This window comes from Myxocyprinus asiaticus, chromosome 19 (genome assembly GCF_019703515.2).
Source record: "Myxocyprinus asiaticus isolate MX2 ecotype Aquarium Trade chromosome 19, UBuf_Myxa_2, whole genome shotgun sequence".
Taxonomy (NCBI): domain Eukaryota; kingdom Metazoa; phylum Chordata; class Actinopteri; order Cypriniformes; family Catostomidae; genus Myxocyprinus; species Myxocyprinus asiaticus.
Genome location: NC_059362.1, coordinates 37,603,387 through 37,627,165, shown reverse-complemented (window position 1 = coordinate 37,627,165; position 23,779 = coordinate 37,603,387). Strand labels below are relative to the sequence as shown.

At 38.4% G+C, this 23,779-nt stretch overlaps 1 protein-coding gene across 3 annotated transcripts in view; it reads right to left on the bottom strand.

The window, feature by feature from the left end:
• The window catches only part of LOC127410054 (uridine-cytidine kinase-like 1), a 33,423-nt gene extending 9,644 nt beyond the window's left edge, over window positions 1-23,779 (bottom strand). Inside the window, exons 1-8 of one of the 3 annotated variants that reach the window (XM_051645070.1) lie at window positions 23,643-23,779; window positions 21,723-21,919; window positions 19,751-19,857; window positions 17,602-17,772; window positions 14,810-14,881; window positions 8,189-8,378; window positions 7,528-7,589; window positions 2,738-2,754 (exon numbers count right to left, since the gene is read on the bottom strand). In XM_051645070.1, coding sequence (XP_051501030.1) covers window positions 2,738-2,754; window positions 7,528-7,589; window positions 8,189-8,378; window positions 14,810-14,881; window positions 17,602-17,772; window positions 19,751-19,857; window positions 21,723-21,919; window positions 23,643-23,761 — 935 coding nt within the window. In that variant the 5' untranslated portion in view covers window positions 23,762-23,779. The remainder of the gene's footprint in view (window positions 1-2,737; window positions 2,755-7,527; window positions 7,590-8,188; window positions 8,379-14,809; window positions 14,882-17,601; window positions 17,773-19,750; window positions 19,858-21,722; window positions 21,920-23,642) is intronic. The other 2 variants (XM_051645069.1, XM_051645071.1) reach the window with 2 other exon arrangements.

The window sequence follows — 23,779 nt, the reverse complement described above, 5'->3', positions numbered from 1 at the left end:
ACTGAAATAGCCCCTTATCCCTGCGTTAGCAACAGGCATCAAAAACACAGTGGAGGTGGAGACAAAAGGTACAAAGTGCAGCTGTGGTGTTTTTTTTATATATATTTATATATATATAGTGCTTGCAAGGCTTCTTTATCCAGATATCTTCTACTCACCAGTTTTCTGCTACTGATTTAGCTCCAACCACCAACTCCAAAGTATAGACTCCATCCAAACTTTGACAGACTTTGTTGTTAAAGGAATAGTTCACCCAAAAATGAACATTCTCCCATCATTTACTTACCCTTATGCCATCCCAGATGTATATGACTTTCCTTCTTCAGCGGACCACAAATTAAGATTTTCAGAATAATTTCAAAGCTCTGTAGGTTCATACAATGCAAGTGAATGGGTACCAATATTTTGAAGCTCCAAAAATCACATAGGTCAGCATAAAAGTAATCCATATGACTCCAGTGGTTAAATCAATGTCTTCAGAAACAGATCAATATTTTAAAATGTTTACTATAAATTCTCCTCCCTGCTCAGTCAATCTCCACTTTAACTTTCACATTCTTCTTCTTGTTTTTTTTTGGTGATTCACAATCTTTATGCATACGCCTCCTACTGAGCAGAGAGAAGAATTTCTAGCAAAAAATTGATGTAAATATTGATCTGTTTCACACCCTCACCTATTATATCACATCTGAATATATGGATTTATCAACTGGAGTCTTATGGATTACTTTCATGCTACCTTTACATTCTTTTTGGAGTGTAAACATTTTGGTACCCATTTACTTGCATTGTACAGACCTACAGAGCTGAGAAATTCATCAAAAAATCTTAATTTGTGTTCTGTAGAAGAAAGAAAGTCATACACATCTGGGATGCCATGAGGGTGAGTAAATGATGAGAAAATTTTCATTTTTGGGTGAACTATTGCTTTAGGATTTATCCTTCCTAACCAGGCACGACACTACATGTTTAAGTAATTAGTCTGTCCATACTGAAAGTAAAAATGCTGTGCGATGTGACACAATCACAGCCAATCAGAACATACCTGATGTTTAATTTACAGGTATGTGGAGTGGAATTTTGGACCAATGAGATATCAATCTGGGGTTACCCAGTGCAATGGCACAGAAATAGAAACTTTAAAAAAACAGACACAATGTTCTGTTGCTCATCTCGGTTGATTAGGACAACACTGATTTACATATTTCATCATGTCATTTCTGATAAGAAAGAGTGTTCTATGTATTTTTGGTTTGTATAACCATTTTAAGAACTGTCTGCGATGGTGCTTAATAATGTACCTCGGACAGATTTACAAATTAAATTGGAAAATGGATTGCTGTGGACTGTAGGCCAATGAAAGGTTTAATTTCAAATACACTGCCTGGCCAAAAAAAAGTTGCCGTTTGTATTTAAATAAGCAGATACTTAAGAGCCTATGACTGGAGGTTGATTGGGGAGGGTAATAGTGGGGGTTAAATGTTAAATGTTGACTCAATGTATATTTGCCATGTTTTTCTTTGTTATATGTTTATGAGTCAATAAAAAAATGTTAATTGAAAAATAGCCTATGATTGGATCATTATTGCAGTGATATGTTTCAGCTGGCAACAATTCTTTTAACCCTAATTGATGCAGTGTGTAGCATCTCATTTTTTAAAAACCATGTCGGAAGACATATCCCGTTGTTGTGGAAAAGATGTCACTGTGTTTCAGAAGGGGCAAATTACTGGCCTGCATCAAGCAAAGAAAACAACTAAGGAGATTGCTGAAATCACTGGAACTGGGTTACGAACTGTCCAACACATTATTAAAACCTGGAACGATAGTGGTGAACTGTCAGCTTCGCGGAAGAAATGTGGTCGGAAAAAAATTCTTGAATGATCGTGATCGGAGATCAATAAAATGCTTGAAGTCACATCGTAAAAAAAATGTACAGTAGAACTTATGGCTATATTTAATAGTGAAAGAGCATTTTCACATGCACAATGCGACGAGAACTTAACAGCTGTGTGGCCACAAGAAAGCCACTTGTTAGTGAGGCTAATCTGAAAAAATGACTTAAATTTGCTAGGGAGCATAAAGATTGGACTGTGGAGCAATGGAAAAAGGTTGTGTGGTCTGGTGAGTCCAGATTTACCTTATGATTAATTTGATTAATTAATTGGCATTTCATGTAATTAATTTGATGAAAATGTTTAATTAATTCACAGCCCTACTATACATGCATACAGCATTTTTCTTTTTTTTACTATAATTTCAATTACAATTTTAACATTTGTTCCAACTGATATTGGATGTTTTTAGTAAAACAAAGGTCATAAGTTCAATTTCCATGAAAAAAGATGAAGAAAAATATGTCTATTTAGATTAGTGTCTGCCAAATGAATACATGTGAATATAAAATGAAAATGTATCCCAAACCCTTTTTGCTGCGTTGCGAGACCTAGTATTTCTTTTGGGAAATGCAAATCTATTATTATAATTGTTTTTTACCCTGGTATCTTTTTTCCAATTTCCAATGTCCTCTGTTGTAGCCGTTTACTGTGGTCTGAACAAAACTCAGTTCTTAATTTGTTCAGTGTAGTCTTGTGTATCAAACACCATAGCCAGCCTAAACCTTTCCTTTTGTCTCCATTTGCATATCTGCAGCTATGACGAAAAGGAAAGTCAGACGAAGCAGATTGAGAGAACGATGGATAGAGATGGTAAAGAATGGGAGGGAAAGCAGCCATACCTCACTGTGATTTCACGCTGGCATGGTTAGAGCAATCAGTCGAGGGTTTAGCAAGTATTTCATTACAAACACACACAGAGAGAATAAAAAAGAAAAGAAAAAAAGACAAACTCATGAAATGAGATATACACTTGTGAAAAGCCATTCCAAACAGTCAGCCCCCACCCTCTCCATGGAATACTGGGACAATATTCCCTGACAATGTCAGCCATTCTAGCACCCTACATTTAACCGGATACAATCACATGCTTAATGATTCACCCATTATACATCAACTCATATTTCCAGAATTTCTGAGTAAAATGTTACAGGCTCTGATTTAACAGTCTTTATCAGCGCAGTCATCGCCACTAGGTGACTGTGGAATCATGCGATGGCCCATATAACACAAAGATACACATTACATTTTTTCCACAGCTGTGATGATATCCTTTTATTTTTTAAATAAAAAGGTGAAGTGTTAAATGTTCAGTATTAAAATACAATCTCCTTTCATAGTTTAATATGCAGAGACAACATTAAGTAAGTCATATCTCATATCATACCAGCCCAACAAAGCAACATTGGCTCAACCAATAGCGTACGTACAGGACGGGACTATCCGTTTGACAGGGTGAGTGTTGGGGAATCCTGTATGAAAACATTCATTATTTTTGCAATTTCACGTTGAATACTGGCTTAGAAATTACACACATCGCCTTTGAGATATTTTGCAGTCTTTTTTAGGGAAAGTATTCATTCAAACTCTTATAATCTGACTTCTATGCAATGAAAAATGCAATGTGGCCCTATTTTAAAGTAAGATTTAGAGTATGATATCTCTTGTCGAAGCACATGGCTCATTAGTCTTAAAGACCCATCATTCCTCAATTTGACTGATCTACTGTGGACACAGAATTAGATTCTGTAACCCGATGGGACCCAAGAAACCGGCAGGTTTCAGGCTTGGTTCGGATTAGATTTTCAAGTATGAATTCGGGTTTGTAGTTAATAAAAAAATAAACAGGCCTACCTAACTTGTTTCGTGCGAATGGACGAGTTAGGTGCCGTTCACACCAATTATTAAAAAATGTTTTGGCTTGCATTTGCTCTGTTTTTCGATTGTTTTCCTATGTAAACACGCACTGAACGGACAGTTTTTTGACTGCATCTTTGACGCAGTGCGCATCTCGCGCAGAACCGGCAAATTTTTTAGACAACGTGTCAAGTTTCAAAGCACTTCAAGTTTCAAAAACACATGTCGAGACACCTGTGTACTGTTTCATTAGTTGTGCTGCGTCTCCCTTGTTTTTAAGTGCGTCACAAAGATTCAACATTCTGATCAAGTTCAGGTTGCAAAGCGGTGACGGTCACATTTTTCCAGATTGTTCTACGCCAAGCAAAGTTTCGGGGCTTAAAAAATGGTAAGCCAATTTTTTTCCTTCTGCTCTAGGGTGCTTTGTTAAGTGTATGTTTACCGTTTCAATACGGTTATGAATGTTGCCTACGATCAGGGTTTGAAATTAACTTTTTGGCTCACCGGCCACTGTGGCTAGTAGTTTCCAAAGTCAATAGTCACTCAATATTTTCACTAGCCAAAATTCCCCGCCTTGCAAAAAGTGACAAAGGTAACTGGAGACTGTAACTGATGGATTTTTTTTTACCTATTTGAATGAGAATGATATTAGATAATAGATATTAGAATTTGTCCATAATTCATGTAAGTTTGAACCCCTTCATTCTAAACTGTACTTGCCTATATTAAAGTTTACCATTTTTCTACCACTGTTTAACAGTGGCATTTGTAATGGCTCAGCTCCCTTTGGAATTAACTGAAAATGATTGCTTCATCTCCCTTACCACGTGCCAGTGGACACCCAACATGATGTGCACTGCGGCAGTTCACGCGAAAACACGTTTCATTCGCTCCGCACAGATGTGCTTGTAAGTTATGAGAGACATGAATACTATTAAATTTGCTTCTGCAGCGGCACCAAGTCTTCCAGCATTTATAGAATTTTCAATGCAGGAAAAACCCTGAAAACGTCACCCGCCAAAGTGGGTGCCCTGCCTAAGACGCTTACATACAATACAGCCTATTGCAACAATACTTGCTTGGAGAAGAAATTATAAAAGGGAGAGAGCGGTTTTGGGTTTGGGCTTATTAAGGCCCATGCAGACCTCCACACAGAATACAATTTCCATCTCAGGATAACTCATGACTTTTTATTCAGCTTGCCAGGCACGAAAGTATTACATTTCAAGAGTTTGTAAAACCCATTCTGTGGCACATAAGCCTATTTGAATTTATATTTATACAATTATATGCTGTGTAATGTGCCTTCATGTGAAGTACTGTAAACATATTTTTCTAAATGTGGATGTCTTTCTAGAATTATCTCAGTAGACACTTTAGTACGTACGTCATTAATATTTCAAAATCTGATGATTGTGCTTTGGTGGATTCAGTGCTTAAATCACAATTAAATTTAATTCAGATTTCAAATGCTTGCTTTTATTATGGCTAAGTTAACAACTGTTATTAAGTGCATGAAATTGATGCTATGGATCTGTTCCAAAACCTAGTGAGCTGCCTTGCCATCTCCTGCCTACATAGGCAGCTGTCTTCTATGGCAGCATCCCAACTGAGATGGAGCCTCATGAGAGAGCGATTTGGAATGCTCTACAAAGATGACAACTCATACAATAGGAATGACGGAATACATAGCATAAATATACACAGCAAACATACATTTTGGGTAAAATAGTCAGTTTTCTATTATTTTTAACAATACTTTTCAGTATCGAATGGACAGTAAGTACACTATATTGCCAAAAGTATTCGCTCACCCATCCAAATAATTGAATTCAGGTGTTCGAATCACTTCCATGGCCACAGGTGTATAAAATGAGGCACCTAGGCATGCAGACTGCTTCTACAAACATTTATGAAAGAATGGGCCGCTCTCAGGAGCTCAGTGAATTCCAGCATGGTACTGTGATAGGATGCCACCTGTACAACAAGTCCAGTTGTGAAATTTCCTCGCTACTAAATATTCCACAGTCAACTGTCAGTGGTATTATAACAAAGTGGAAGCGATTGGGAATGACAGCAACTCAGCCACGAAGTGGTAGGCCATGTAAAATGACAGAGCGGGGTCAGCGGATGCTGAGGCGCATAGTGCGCAGAGGTCGCCATCTTTCTGCAGAGTCAATCGCTACAGACCTCCAAAGTTCATGTGGCCTTCAGATTAGCTCAAGAACAGTGCATAGAGAGCTTCATGGAATGGGTTTCCATGGCCGAGCAGCTGCATCCAAGCCATACATCACCAAGTGCAATGCAAAGTGTCGGATGCAGTGGTGTAAAGCACGCCGCCACTGGACTCTAGAGCAGTGGAGACGCGTTCTCTGGAGTGACGAATCACGCTTCTCCATCTGGCAATCTGATGGACGAGTCTGGGTTTGGCGGTTGCCAGGAGAACGGTACTTGTCTGACTGCATTGTGCCAACAGTGAAGTTTGGTGGAGGGGGGATTATGGTGTGGGGTTGTTTTTCAGGAGCTGGGCTTGGCCCCTTAGTTCCAGTGAAAGGAACTCTGAATGCTTCAGCATACCAAGAGATTTTGGACAATTCCATGCTCCCAACTTTGTGGGAACAGTTTGGGGATGGCCCCTTCCTGTTCCAACATGACTGCGCACCAGTGCACAAAGCAAGGTCCATAAAGACATGGATGAGCGAGTTTGGTGTGGAAGAACTTGACTGGCCTGCACAGAGTCCTGACCTCAACCCGATAGAGCACCTTTGGGATGAATTAGAGCGAAGACTGAGAGCCAGGCCTTCTCGTCCAACATCAGTGTCTGACCTCACAAATGCGCTTCTGAAAGAATGGTCAAAAATTCGCATAAACACACTCCTAAACCTTGTGGAAAGCCTTCCCAGAAGAGTTGAAGCTGTTATAGCTGCAAAGGGTGGGCCGACGTCATATTAAACCCTATGGATTAAGAATGGGATGTCACTTAAGTTCATATGTGTCTAAAGGCAGATGAGCGAATACTTTTGGCAATATAGTGTATATTTATAATCAGCCATCTTGGATTTATTTTTCCACCGAGCTCATCACAGTGCATTCTGGGATCGCCTACCCAGTAAATGCTGGGTTAGAATTTGGCCAAAACAAGATATCTTAGGAGGCACCATAATCAAGATTAGTGGTCGACTGATATGGGAGTTTTAATGGTAGATGTCAATATCCAGAGAGCAGGGTGGCCTATAGGCCGATATAATGCCAATATATATCACACAATTTAATATAGTAAATAAAGTATACATAAAATTGCTAAAAATTTAACTTTGCAAAAAACAATCTTTCGCACCTTTGAGAAACAAATCGGCCAAACGGGAAAATGTATCGGCCGATGCGATAATTAAAAAATTCAGAATGTTGGCCGATTTATCGGCCTCAATGATATATTGGTCGACCCCTAATTAAGAAGGAACAGCCTTCATGTCAAAGGCATGCCTAAGACTCCCTCCGGAGTCAGCATACCACCATTGTACTAATTGGACTTCAATGTACAGCCTATGTGTTCTAGCAGAGATTCTGTCTGTATCAAAAGCAAGCCATGTTTATACCATGGCATGGGCTTCATGTGCAAACACATGCAACATTTGTGTGTGTATTAGGATCATGTGGATCCTCTAGCAGAGATAATAACATGCACGTTGGCCATTCTCAGTACTTCACTGGGCACGAGCCCTCTAACCATTCTCACAATGTGACAAAGAGATGAAAAGCCGTTTTCATTACATACCTTTTCAAGTTGACTGTGAACATGCTGAACAATCAGATCCAAAGCAACAAAGTTCTCTCCACCTAGAGCAAAAATGGAATGGGGATTATAAGAATTATTTCCACTAATTAATTCAGTTATTCAAAAGGCATAAAGTCCCCATTAAATGAGGCTTGACGAGCACAACTTTCTTTCCTGAGTTGACATACTTCCTTTTGAAACAGAAAGCTGGGGTGGAACATATTGAAGAGCTTGTCCTTTTTTTTTAAATAGCCAATAGCCGTTGGATTACACAGCCATATGATTTGTTACTTGCTAGGGGAAGGGACTATTACTAGTTAAGGTGAGATACAATTTTATTATAGAGAGCATTTGAGTTGACAGAAATTTGAAAGCGCAGATGAGTGCAAGATCATGTCATCAATTTTGTTTGATCATTTTCCTGGAAGACCGAAGATTTTAACTTTTATTTTATTTATTTTTTAAGATTTTCAACTTTTAGCAGTACACTAGCATACAGATTATCTCAAATTTGACAGAGTTGGAATAAAAGCTACAAAACACAAACTATGATTTCATGGGGTTTTTAACCGTTTACTTTCACATGGGCACAGAATTCCCAAAATCAAAATGGACAAATTACAGATGCTTTACAGTAGTAACAACTTCAAACTTCACCTACCTCTGGGGACCACGATATCTGCAACCTGAACTGTGGGTTCAATGTACTGCTCAAATGCTGGCTTGACAAATTTGTTGTACTGTTTAATGACGCCTGCAATATCACGCCCTCGATCAGTGATGTCTCTTTTCAGACGCCTGACCAGCCGGATATCGGAGTCAGTGTCCACAAACACCTTCATGTCCAACAGCTAAAGGCCGCACACCCAGAGAGAGAAAGAGAGAAAGAGAGAGAGAGAGATAAATAGAATACAAAATGTCAAAGATGGGCAACAGAGTGTAGTCCAAAAATGCGCATTAAAAATCTGGGATTAAAATTCCATTTAAACCAGGAAATAAACAAGTTCTCGTAATTTGATTAAATGAAATTTGGACGTTGTGTCAATTAATATTTCCTACAATATTTTGCTTCAGTTTTCTGCATTCGGTCCAAGCTACATATACATACATACATACAGTATATACTGTATAGGTCCATGTATATATAAAATAGGTAATTAAATTAACATATTAGAATGTTTGAAATATTTCAGTTATATTAAAATGCATTGCATCTTAAACGGATTTAACTGACTTACTGATTTAAGCCTCACGAACATACACAAAACCGTTATTGCTTCATTTCAAGTCAAGACATGACTGAAAGACCTGCAGTTCAGTAAGGGATTCAGATTCAGACAGATACAAGGATTCAGTGACATCATTCAGTAAAAGGATTCACAGACTGATTTAAACCAATAGCTCATGAGTTTGAGTCTTTGTGAAGGATTCATTTCAAGAACCAGCTCATAACAGTCACTTGTTCAGAAAACAGACTGCACTAGCCACAACGTACGTTTGTTTGAGTGCAGCCAACAAACACAACGCAATTGTTATCTTGGTGTGTAATCTTGGCATTATTTGCGTTACCCAGTCTTTTCTCTCATCATATTCAAATCAGACTGCAAGCTCACAACTTCCCCAAAATATGACTTGTTTTGCCACGTTGAAGAAGATTCAGTGGTTCAGGAAAAACTGCTAAAGACCCACTCCTTTGACAAAAGTGAAACTGAAAACCCTCATCCATTCATTAGCCGACAAACGCAAAGATGCCTTCCGTTTGTTGAGTTCCGTTCGTTCTGCGTTACCTCTGCTGCATGCTGCTCATAAATCACTTCAGGCTGAACTGCTTTGCCAATGCATACCCAATAACTCTTTTTTCTTTTTCCATTTGTATGGATTTCTGGCCACTTTGTGCAGGGAAGAATCAAAACCTGGCAAAAGGAGCAGTCAACGCTGGCCTAGACAAACGCCGCCTATTCACTTCCTGTTGCTGGCCCTCACCTTCAATGTTAGAAAGAAGTATCAGTCATCTTCATGGTGTGAGCAAAACAACAGGATGCGGTGGAAAAGAACACAAAGAGAGTACAATGGAAAAGTGAGGACAGAGGTTTCAGCATCCACCAGATTTTTTCATACGAGGGATAGATCAAGATTATAGACTAGTCATACACCAACCGATTAGTTGATCAGTCGTGTCTGTTGCGACATTCACTGTTTTTGGATCATCTTACGTAATGAACATTATGTTTTTAAAGGTGCACTCAGTAATTTTTGGAATATGTTGTCTTGGACTTACACTGACACCTAGGGGTATGGATGCAGCATCATTCAAACGCACAACTTTTCAGTTACCAATGGCTTTGTGGTAATTCACCTTTCACAGTTAGCCAATATTAATCTCATTGACCACACTGTTATTGGACACTTTCACTCAAGGATTAAATTTAAGTGAGTAGTATTTGGCAGGTCATGTGGTTCTAACATGGCAGCCCCTATGAGGGGACTCTCTCCATGTGGAACTAAACAGCTTTAATAAGGTAACTGATGTGACTGAAGTCCCAATCTCTTAAAAAAGTGGTCTTTATTTTATACATTCATTTTAAAATTACAAATTCATTTCTTTAGAAGTAAAACTTTTTAAATGAGGAAAAAAATTACTGAGTGCACCTTTAAAAATAGTGACTTTTTTTGTACAATAACTTTATTTTTTTCACAAATAAAGAAATTAAAAATAACAACAACAACAGAAATCAACACATTTAAAAAAAACAAACACACATGAACACCCCCCTCCCCCACAACATATGAGAGACGGCATACATTGCACACAATACCCTATGACATAAAGAAGATACAGACCTTTTCTTACAGCAACTTGAGAAATCATATTTTGTCCAATTCAAATGTACTCGGCCTTATTTAAGAGTCTGTAATACATTATGGGGAAGGCTACAAAGGAAGGGGGACCACAAACACTCAAATTTGGCCTCATTCCCTTTGATAGTGGGCCAGAGACGTTCTCAAAAATCTCATTCTACCAATTATCCACTTTTGGAGGTTTATCTTTGACCCATACACTAAGTTTACATTTACGTGCTTAAAAAAAATTATTTGCTCACCAGCTTGACCTGGAGACGTGATAGTCCACCATCCTCTTTAGTCATTCCCAAAATAAAAAAAAACATGGATCTTTCTCAATAGTACACTTCAATATACAGTCAAGCTTCAAGAAATGGCTTATCAAGGGGCAGAACCAAAACATATGGGAGTGTGTACCTGGGTCTGATTTACACTATTGTTATTGTTTATTTCTGAACCAGAACTGTCAGTGCCAGCCCTGATTGACCTGCTAAATTGTTCTAGCTGTTTTTCAGGCTACAAGATTAATTTTAGTAAGTCGGAGACAACTCCACTTGGGAACTGGAGTGACTCAGCCCCTTCTCTAATGTTTCCCTTTAAGTGGTCTCCTAAGGACTTTAGCTACCTAGGTGTAAATTTCTCCCCTCATTTGAAAAAGCTGGCCACTCTTAATTTTTCACCAGTCCTGAAAACAGTGAAGAATGATTAGATCATTGGATAGATCTTCCAATTTCTTGGAAAGGCAGAATAAATTTGATAAAAATGAATGTACTCTCTCGACTGCTGTATCCTTTACAGATTATTTCATTATATATTACTAAGAGGATTGTTACTGATCCGTGGTAACAAGGACTAAAACAAACTCCACTGGTTGCTGGCCCTCCATACCCTCCGGTAAGTTGGTGATAATGATATTGTCCCGTCTATTCCGATACTCCAAGTTGTCTAGCTTCTCTGCCAACTCTTCAGTCTTCCTTACGTACGCGGCCAGCTTGAAGTCCATACAATTGAGCTTATCTTCCATGTCAGACAAGCGATTTTCCAACTCCCCCAGTTGCAACAAGTCTCAGCGAATTGACTGAATTTGTCTTCCATCGCAGCTGTAATATTTACCGTGATACTGTGAATAATCTGCTCTGTGTCAGAGTTATCAGGGCAGTTATCGCCATCTTGATCCGCGGATGTTCTGGGCTTCGATTTGTCCTTCCTTCTGTTCCTGGGTTTCTCTGCCATCTTTATAAGATTTCCAATCTTTTATAAGTCACTGATAACATGAAATCACCAAATATAAAAAAAATTAAAATAAAAAAAAAACACATTTTTTGAAATACAGTTTAGGCCGTGGTGAGCGGGAGAGCAAAACTTTCGCTCCTCTCAGCTTGACAACATTACGTGACCGTGACCCCCCCCCCACCCCCCACCAAGTGTGTCAAGTTAAAAATAATTCCACTTTTAAAACTTGTCTCAAGACCCTTGCATTTTACTCCATTCTGTTGCACTTTGTCTAGCTGTTTTTGAACACAAGGATGATTTGTAAGTAAACTGGCCCAAAAAACACATCTGATTGGAGTCAGGTGAAACCAAAACCACCAACCCACGGATTACTCGATTTTGAAAATATGTAGTGTGGCACATCCCTACTTTGCACCTTGATTCATCAGGCAAATGGTTTCAAATGAACCAGGTTTTATGTGTCTATTCTTCACCCAGAGCTGCATCTGTTCCCTTAGATAAAGGAAGAGACGTCTAGATCACATTATGCACAAACCATTAAACAGTATTGGTGTATATGTAAGGCTGCAGAGAGACAGTGACTGTATGGTACAGAGACAATCTCAATCTCATTTTCCTGGATGGGTTGTGAGAATGAGAGTCATTACTCAGAGGCAGGGACACACCAGACGGGTGAATCTCACAAAGAAATGTCTGGAGTCATATTTTACCCCAAAATAAAAAATAAAACAATTATATACAGTATATTGCAAAAAGAAAAAGCCAATTTGACATTTTGCATTAAAATTCTCATAACTGTAATGCAATAAATAAATCAAATTTTCATTACTGTAATGTAAAAATGTATTTCCCGCAAAAAGTAAATGTTTACAATTTAATTAATACAGGGCTCGACAATAAGGACTTCTTCCTGTTGAAGTTCATATTTGTACTTTTCCTGTCTATATTTTACTGGCTGCTGTAAGAAGCTAAAACTAAAATGTATTAGGCTTTACATTTTAAATTATACAGCAATAATTTAACTCCATGAAAGCTATAAATTCATAAATAAACTTATGATGGACAAGACAGCATAGTTATTTTTGATGCAATTTCAATCAAACCTCATCTGAGTTAGAGAGCTAGATAACTTTACTCTTCCACTATCCATGTGCAAACTTTTTGCATTACAGTACTGAGAATAAGGTTTTTCAGCAATATAGTACTAGTCAATAATTGGGCAGGGATGCTTAAATTCATTAAATTAAATATTACAATGCAAAACCTCCTGGGATGAACTGACATTTTTTGATGAAATTCAGCCAGCCAGCACTTCAACATAATGGAGAATGGCAATGGATCCATTCCTCCAGGGTTGATACAGAGTTTCTAAAATCAAATTTAAGACTTTTAAGACCTTTTTTAAGACCTGAACAAATTAATTAATACCATATCCCCATACCAAAACAAACCCACATAATCTCAAAATAAATTATGTAACACGGACACTTACTTAAACAGGCAGGAGCACACATTCAACCTGGCCTTAACATTACTTATCAGAAAAACAGGGTAGGCTATATGCAAGTTTAAAATACTCAAGAAAATGTTTTCCACATACACCGATCAGCCACAGCATTAAAACCACCTGCCTAATATTGTGTAGGTCCCCCTCGTGCCGCCAAAACAGCACCAACCCGCATCTCAGAATAGCATTCTGAGTTGCTATTCTTCTCACCACAATTGTACAGAGCGGTTATCTGAGTTACCGTAGACTTTGTCAGTTCGAACCAGTCTGGCCATTCTCTGTTGACCTCTCTCATCAACATGGCGTTTCCATCCGGAGAACTGACGCTCACTGGATGTTTTTTGTTTTTGGCACCATTCGGAGTAAATTCTAGAGACTGTTGTGTGTGAAAATCCCAGGAGATCAGCAGTTACTGAAATACTCAAACCAGCCCATCTGGCACATTAAAGTTGGTTTATGTACCATTATATAAATAAATAAATACAAATCAGAGGTCGACCAGTATTGGATTTCGCTGATATGATAATGTGTTGAAAGGCAATTAATCTGCCAATAGTTTTTAAAATTGGTAGCCTATATTAAATGTTCTTAGTCTTTCCTTCCTGTGATAGGGAGGGCCAGACGGAGACTACAAGAGTCCAAATTGAATTCAATTCCAGATGCAGTTTATGGTGCAACACATATACCAATAACCAAGACAAAAAAAATAAATAAATAAAATACTTGACTCATAGCGCGGAACTTTAAAGGCCGAAATAGACCGGGGACTCTTATTTTGAACTGTATGTGCTTCACTGCTTCTAGCTGCTCATTCAAACAGATAAGGGAAATAAAATGTGCACTCCTACAATAATCTACAACGTATTACAATATAAACAATTAAAAGTAAACATTGTCATATTTCATCAACACTATATCATCATCATCAACAGTTGATCTCTAGTGATAGCTTGTCATTAATTTCCGATATGGCTTAATGATTGTTAACTGCTCTACAACAGCTGGAAACACTCACAAGCCCCCACGTGATTGGAGAAATTACAACAGTCACGTTTTCACTTTGAAGGATGCAGCGCATGCATTTATTTAATTAGATCGTATTCTTTTAAAGTTTATCACATTAGGTCATATCACAATTCCTGTCTTTCTGCCCCCAAATTTAAGACCTCTTTAAATGATTATTAAGACTTTTGTTGTATCATTTAAGATATTTAAGACTTTTTATGACCTTAAACTGTGGAAAACTGAATTTAAGACATTTTAAGACTTTAAGGATCCGTGGGAATCCTGTCCTCTCTTTCTTTTCATCTCACACTCTTCCCATGTCTCCATCCATCATTCTCCCTCTCTTTTACCATGTCTTTTTATAGAGCAAGAGTTTAGCAGACTGCACCTCACTTTTTATTGTCACTCAGCATCTATCACTAACCCCTAGGACTTTAATGCCCTCTCGTCTCATCCTTTCATTGCACAGCTATCTTTCATTTGACCTTGTCTTTTACTTCACTTCCATTTTTCTCTCTTTGCTTTATGACTCCCGTGATGCTCATTTATATTTCAGGCTATGAAGCTTTCTATTATTTTTCATCTCTTTCTAACTTTAACTCAAACACTTTGTGACATCAAAACCACAGTTAATACTGATGGGTAAGACTTAAATTTATCTAATGCCCAGTGTGAAAAGATTAATATGAGGCTTACCTTTAAAAGCTCCTTGTTGGCAAAAGCTAATATTCCCTCAAATATCACAACGTTGGCCCCATAGACAGTTTTCTGCGCAGAGAAAGATAAAAATGGCAAAGAACACAACTTTTTCAATTACATGACAAATAACAAGGATCCTCTAGTTTATATATTTTTGAACACTTTATATATATACAGTACTGTGCAAAAGTCTTAGGCACTTGTGAAAAATTTTGCATAGTGAGGATGTCTTCAAAAATAATGCCATAAATAGTTTTCATTTATCAAATAACATCATACAAAGTCCAGTAAACATAAAAAAAAAGCTACATCAATATTTGGTGAGACCACATTTGCCTTCAAAACAGCACCAACTCTCCTAGGTACACCTGGACACAGTTTATCTTGGTTGTTTCAGGGCTCCCTGTTCTTCTATTCTATTCTATTAGCAAAAGGAATATTTGGGAGTCTAAAATGTATATTTCCTATTGACACACTAAAGCTGAAGATATAAATTACCATTTTAAGACAAATGTTTTGTGACTAAGACTTTTGCACAGTACTGTATATACATAATACTGTATTATACATTATATACATATAAAATATTAATAGGTGTCCTGAGAAATCACACTTGTGTCTGTGATAGCACTAGGCTCTGCAAACAACAAAGACCAATCTGACTGTGTTGTAGCTAATCAAAAACCAGTACTGAGGGCAGCTTTAAGGTTTAGGTTTCTTTAGAACTACCACCATGATTTCATTTTCAAATATTATGTTAATACACTAAGGCAGCTTATGTGGTGTTTTGAGAGACTGTGGATGTGTGTAGTGATGCATTTCCTCCATGCTCCCCTGCTTCAGAATGGGGAAACCCTGATGGTGTCATGATCCCATTAAGACAAAACCACAACCGTGATGCCGCTTGTCAATGGCCACTCAGTCTTGGTATTGATCAGCACATGTGACCTCTATACACCACAAAGTCTGAGATCTCAGTTTATGATGAATACTCATTAACATTACGACCCCAATAAATACTTACACGTTAAACTCATGCATGCTCCTTAACTTTGAGGAAGATAATGAAAGTGGCAAAATCCCCAAACAATCATATATGCGCTTTTGAATTAACCGCAGCGCCCCGGTTCACTACAATCGCTTTATTTCCTTACTTTCATGCATGAAATTGCAGATTGCTGCACAGGATATAAACACAACTCTTAACATTGTATCCAGTTGACAAAATCAGAATGATATGAGAAATTGAGATCTGTGATGTATAATTTGGAAGATTTGGAAGAGTTTTTGGTTTTGAATTCTTTTAACGGACGACTGTGGACGATTAATTATTGTGTCAAAGTGCATATAGGCAAATAATGAACAAAATACAGTGGGTTAAGTCTGAGATCACATTGAACGTTTTTAGATTTTGAAAAATGTATGACAAAGAAATATTCTGATGCAAAATATTTCAGATTCTACACTATTTCTAGGTCACTAATTAAATGCAAGCAAATTTGTGATATTGACCATTTAACTCCATACAAAAGGCCAGATTTCACTGCTTACAATGAAGAACACAAGATGCTCTTTGGAAGATTCTTAAATCATGCTGGGTTAACATGGTTTTGCCAATCAGGTTTTGCATATATGTCATGTTAGCTTGAGTGCATGCCATCATTAAAGCAAATGGGGGGCATAACAAACACAATGAAATTCTGAAAATAATGACAATTTTTCATTTCTTGTTTCACAAACGGTTAATAATTACTTAATTGCTGATAATAATTTGTAATAAATTGTTTTATAAAACTAGAAAATGCAAAATGGAAGTATTTTCACTAGTGGTTTTATACTTTTGAACTCCAAATATACAGTACTGTGCAAAAGTTTTAGGCACTTAGGAAAAATGTTGCATAGTGAGGATGTCTTCAAAAATAATGCCAATTGTTTCCAATTGTTTGTTAATTGTTTTCATTTATCAATTAACATCATACAAAGTCGAGTAAACATTAAAAAAAAAGCTAAATCAACCTTTGGTGTGACCACCTTTGCTTTCAAAACAGCACCAATTCTCCTAGGTACACCTGGACACAGTTTTTCTTGGTTGTTGGCTGATAGGATGTTCCAAGCTTCTTGGAGAATTTGCCACAGTTCTTCTATCTATTTAGGATGTCTCAATTGCTTGTCTCTTCTTGTAATCCCAGACTGACTCAATATTTGGTGGGGGGCTCTGTGGGGACCATGCCATCTGTTGCAGGGCTCCCTGTTCTTCTATTCTATTCTATTTGCAAAATAAATGTTTGGGAGTCTAAAATGTATATTTCCTATTGACACACTAAAGCTGAAGATATAAATAACCATCTTAAGACGAATGTTTTTGTGAAGCATCTTATGTGCCTAAGACTTTTGCACAATACTGTATATAGATGAAATCAAATGCATAATAAGATGTGTGCCTCAGTGAGATCTTACAATAACTTGGCCTAGACAGTGGAACCATTTTAATTTGCAGTAAAAACAGTCTGCAATATCTCTATGATATCGAATGTTGTTCATGTAGTGTTAATGTTCTTCTGCCACATTGTAGAACAGCCCATTTTGTAAAAATGGAAATAAAGGCATCATAGACATACTTCAGTCATCTACCAATTCAGGCTACCAATCTAATATACTAGAATGTATATTAGGTCTTGATGCAGAGATGCTAATGGAATTGCAGTACCATCACACTTAAAGAAAAACAATGCAGTAATCGTAAATCCACATTGGCTCATCCATACAACCACAATCACATACGTGCTTACCCACTCTTTGCGACGGTTGTGGGCAGTAAAGTCGTAAACTGGCACTTTGATGCTTTTGCCCTTTTTCAGTTTTCTCAGCACAGTTACCAGCAGCTCAAAATCAAAAGCATCAGGATGATCAAAGTTGTACTCATTCTTGGCTGCCAACTCTTGCTCCTCTTTACTTAAAACCTGACAGAAAACAAGAAAAGAGCAAGTTAAAACAAGCTACCAACCCCTGGAGTTCGCAAGTTCAAATCCCAGGGCATGCTGAGTGACTCCAGCCAGGTCTCCTAAGCAACCAAATTGGCCCGGTTGCTAGGGAGAGTAGAGTCACATGGGGTAACCTCCTTGTGGTCGCTATAATGTGGTTCTCGCTCTCGGTGGGGCACGTGGTGAGTTGTGCGTGGATGCCGCGGAGAATAGCGTAACACCTCCTCACGCGCTACGTCTCCGCGTAACGCGCTCAACAAGCCACGTGATAAGTTGCGCGGATTGACGGTCTCAGACGCGGAGGCAACTGAGATCCGTCCTCTGCCACCCGGATTGAGGCGAGTCACTACGCCACCACGAGGACTTAAGAGTGCATCAGGAATTGGGCATTCCAAATTGGGGAGAAAAAAAAAGCTACCAAACCAAGGACTCGATTTGTATACTTTTTTTATGGTGGTTAGGACATGTTGAGAGATGTTTTTCCCACTTCTTAATGGGATTTTTGTTCTTCTTTTATTGATGGAACAGTCCGGAAAAGATGCTCTGAAATGTTGCGGGCCGAATTTGAACCTGCATTTTCCACATGAGCACCACATATCTGAAGTAGGTGTGCTAATTGCTAGTTCATGGTGCCGAGCCTCCTGCATATATTGCGGTTTTGACCAGAGGTTCCAATATTAGTACTAACATGCTGTGGTTGGACATGGGTAGCCACTGTTAACCGAGGGTGATGTACATGCCTTCATTTGTTTTGGTAATGTCTTGCAATTCTGCAAGAAGTAGTTCCATTTGGAGCCTTTTTATGGCACAGCAGTCTGCAAATGCTACCAAAAGCTTTGACACCACTGATAAAACATGTTGTTGGATTTGCCGCAATGAAGAAATTCTCCATTTTAAAAGGACACAAAGTGTCTTCTTTAACTCACTTATGGCACTTTTCCACTGCACGTTACGGTTCGACTCGACTCTGCTCGCTTAACGTTTCTGAGCTTGCTTTTCCACTGCAGTTTAGAGCTGCCTCAACGTGGGTGGGATTATAGGCTGATCATCATAGTTGCGCCGCCTCTACTGCAGTGACATCATCTTAAACGTGACACAAATATTACTGACCACAGACAATAACATGACCGCTAGCTGTTAGCTACTAGCTCATTGTGCTGCATAAAGCAGTTGTTGCATGGTGATTTTACACAAGTGTAACAGTTAAATTGGCCTGGTTGTTTTAGAAGCAAGCTTTCCAGTAGCTGGTCAACTAAATAATGTGAAGCTTTCAAGCAGGATATAGAGTTAACGTAACAAAACGTACCATCCTCCATCATGGGCTCCAACAACGCCAAGTCCAGGGCACTCTCCCTCCCATTGCTCGCCGGTCTATTGCCATAGATAGTGTCCATTTGGTCGAACCACTTTCACTTTCTTCTGTTTGAACCACTCTGGGTGTTGTGGTCCTTGATGGTTCTGTAGTCACTTTTACGTTTTTTTAACTTTTCCCTACACTGTGGTAGGTCCGGTGGTAGCCTTGTGCAGCCAACAGCTGAGACACTTCCTGAAAGACTTTTTCGTTTCGCGTTGTTTCGTTTGTCGATAACGAGAGGAACGTCTGCACCTCGTTTATTGACCACGGCGTGGTTTTGCACACAGCCATTTCTTTTTACAATTCAAAAGTCGCGTGAACAAATGATATTGCTGTCGCTGTTGCTAACTTTAAAACTAGCAGGTTGATGTCCCGTGTCGCAAATCCAGTGACGCTGGTAGTGACGATTCTCTGACCAATCAGTGATCTGCAGGGTTTTGACGTCACATTTAGTATCGGCTCGGCTCGCCTGGAACCTCGACTGAGGTGGTACTAAAAAAAAGTATCAGGTACCAGGTACTATCCACAGTGGAAAACCCCCAAAAAGCAAGCAGAGTTGAGTCGAGCTGTACCATGCAGTGGAAAAGCACCATTAGAAAGTACCTTGTAGAAAGAGTCCATAGAGAGCAGAACGACCCATGGAACATCTAGAGCCTCTATGATCTTATTGGCCACAGTGGTTTTTCCAGAGGCACTTCCTCCACAAAGACCTGTAGGGCACACATCAAACATCACAACAAGCTTCAGCTTGATCAGTTGCAACCAAAGGAAACAAAAATAGAGACTGTAACATCAAATGTAAGGGATAATGTACAGTCAGCCGGTTGTTCTTGCAAATAAACCCGACAGGGTGATCAGGATCTTGCGTCACTCTGAAGGGGTTTATTTTGCAATAACAACTGAGTGACTGTACATTATGGTGCTTATTACGTGGCTAACAATCCCAAAAAATGTTTTTACATAAAATATTGATTTGCGTTGAAATTATGTAATGATGTGAAAAAAAAAAAAAAGCTAAATTCCACCTCTGGTTTGTGATGGAGTTTACTTAGTAAAAAATGACCATCTGACTGCTCACTATCCAGCTTATTACAAGACTACATGCCAAATAAAAAAAAATGGACATTGATTTGAGTTTTGAAATTATTTTATAAGCTTACTTGTAGAGATCACACAGTGATAAGAGAAGTAGGAAAGTTGACTCGCAATTGCCGGATAACTGGTCTGATATGCCTTGTCTCATTTGGCACACATTTTACATGTTGACTGGCCTGGGCATGTCTCATAAGCACACTAAAAAACAGGATCTAGCTACACCTTATCTTGTGATAGAGCATTTCCAAAAAAACTGACACCAATCCAGCAAACATGAATTAATATTTTTTAAAGGGATACTTCACCCAAAAATTAAAAAAATTTAATTTACTCACCCTCATGTTGTTCCAAACAAAAAGGGTGAACTATCCCTTTAAGGTTTCCAGAAAAAAGGGTTTTGATTCATTCAGCAGGGCAATTTTACATCAGTATACTCGCGTAAACTCCAAACATCTCGAAAAGCCAGCTCACCAGCCAATAAAAGAGGTTTTCACAACTACCTATGTAAGACAATATGCTGACAATAAATGTTTAGATACTAAAGTTTTGAGTATCAGATACATCTCCAGAATAAAGGGCCATAAAGGAAGTACTACAAAAGATATAAAACGGAGATACACTACAGGCGGGAATACCAAAAAGCCTTTTGTTGTTCTATGGACTAAAGTCACTAAAAGCTGCTATCGTATTCGTATGTCCTCTCTCCTCTCCCTGTTTCTTTGAACTCTGTTAAGAGAAGATCATTCCACTTGGGTGGATTTATTCGCTTTTTCCTGACCAAGCGAACAGGCAATGACAGCCACACCAGACCCTTTTTTTTCTTAAGTAATTGACTGGAGCACATCCAAGTGTGAAATTGTAACCCATACGACAGGCTCGCGAGTAATGGATTGCATACTAATGACCAAAAAGCCCAGCCCTTGGGAGTGCTCATGTCTGTTTCTCAGGGCTGAAACAAAAGTGTAAACCTTCTGGCCTGAAACACTAATGTCTTCCCAGGAAGTTTTATGAAAAGATTTCCCATATTTTAAGATACTTAATATTACTGTATCTTTCAACCTGGAAAAGCAGTATTCTTCTAAACAGAACAATTCCTTAAAGGGACACCTCACCCAAAAATGTAAATTCTGTCACCATTTACTCACCCTAATTTTGTTCCAAACTTGTATGACTTTACAAGGCAGCATGTATGTTAATATCAGTCACCATTCACTTTCATTGCATCTTTTTTTTCATACAATGAAAGTGGATAACATCCATCATCCAATCAAATCTCACCATACATTATTTCCTGCCGAATACTCAGTTTCACTCAGAAACACGTCACATTTTGTAAGTAAAATACGTTGTGAATGCCATCTTTAACGTACCTTATCCTAGCCTACAATTAAGACTACAAAAGACTTAAATGATTAAATCAATAATAAGAAAGAGGATTTGAAGTGATCAAAAGCAGTAAATGCATGTGTAACTGTCCTACCTATGACAAAGGCTTCTTTAAAGGTGGTCCCGGTAACATTGTACCAGGGTGGACGCCCCGCAGTGTAGATTGTTCTCTTATTTGTTCTCAGAAGCGGTGGCTCCGTTTTGCTCTGGCTGATGGTCCGTTTCCGGGGCGACAATGAAGGTGTAAGAGGGCATCTATGTGTTGTAAGGCCATCGAGAGAATCCTCGCCACTTTCACAAAATTGTAAGGACAAAAATTATAAACATGCCGGCCACATACAATGTGGGACAAGCTAAACATTAAAGGTGATGTGTGTAATTTTTTCCATGCCAAATTACTTTCTCCCAGTTTAATATGCAGAGATAGAAATTACACACTTCACCTTGAAAGGGATAGTTCACCTAAAATATGAAAATTCTCTCATCATTTACTCACCCTCACGCCATCCCAGATGTGTATGATGTTTGTTTCTTCTGCTGTACACAAACAAAGATTTTTTAGAAGAATATCTCAACTCTGTAGGTCCATACAATTCAAGTGAATGGTGGCAAAAACTTTGAAGATCCAAAAAGCACATAAAGGCAGCATAAAAGTAATCCATATGACTCCAGTGGTTAAATCAATATCTTCAGAAGCGATATGATAGGTGTGGGTAAGAAATAGATCAATATTTAAATCCTTTTTTACTATAAATCTCCACTTTCACTTCCACATTCTTCTTTTATTTTTGGCGATTCACATTCTTCATGCATATCGCCACCTTCTGGCCAAGGAGGAGAATTTATAGTAAAGAAGGACTTAAATATTTCTTAAATGTTTCTTTCCAACACCTATCATATCACTTCTGAAGACATGGATTTAACCACTGGAGTCTTATGGATTACTTTTATGCTGCCTTTGTGCTTTTTGGATCTTCAAAGTTCTGGCCACTATTCACTTGCATTGTATGGACCTACAGAGCGGATATATTCTTCTTAAAATCTTTGTTTGTGTTCAGCAAAAGAAAGTCATACACATCTGGGATGGCATGAGGGTGAGTAAATGATGAGAGAATTTTCATTTTTTGATGAACTATCCCTTTAAGTCTATTCTGCGCAATGTAAACACAGAATTGCTGTGACCAGAAAATGTAAACCTTTGTATTCTATGTTATATAAAGGTTTACAATTTCAGACCAAGCGTGTCCATTTTGCCATCAGACATGCCTTTAAAATCATGAACTGCCCCATCTGATCTGAGCAAAGCTATTTAATACTGTTTCACAGAGAGCTTGAGAGAATCTGTCTTTAGGAACCCCTCAGAAAGAGCTGCTCACGTGATTATTTCTGTTAGTGTGGAAGAGGGACTAGAGACCTTCCTTCAGATCCTGTCCAGGAAACCACACATCTGCTCAGCCAAACATGGAGCCTCATTTGAGTAAGGCTCTCATCACATGGAAAAATACTGGACACTCATTGGTTGTAATGGTGGACTGTATTGCATCAATATGAAAGTAACACAATGGTTGTACTGAGATAAATGCTTGGCAAATGTATGCCCCAGGATGTTTGCTTTGGCTCATAGGTAAGGCTTTCATAATGCAAACACAGCCTCAAACAGACGGATTATGTGGCTTTATTTTGTTATGTACTTTATTATGTGACTATTGCAAACCAAAGTGGACAATACAAACTATGAGCATTTGAAATGAATGTGAATGATGCAGTTTTAAAGTCTTAAATAAAAATGCTGTGCATTCTCTTTTTATTTGACTAGGCAAACTGTCCATATATATACACTGCAAAACTGCGCTATCAGATCCAGAAAGACAAGCACATATTTCTAGATATATTCGATACAAGGTAAAAACATTCCTTTCGATGCATATAGCTGTTCTGTAGGCTATATTGAGACTATCAACATCCTTAATGTACAGCACATTAGCTTTACACAATCGGCACCTGAATCGCTCACCTGTCAGATCTGGATATAGACTGCTCATCCTCCTCTCCCTCTTCTTTCTGTTGCACTTCAGCGTCGCTTTGGCTCATTGTCATCGCCATGTTTTTTGCCGATGTTCCGCGAAAACGCATGAGCGGAAGTGCGGTTGC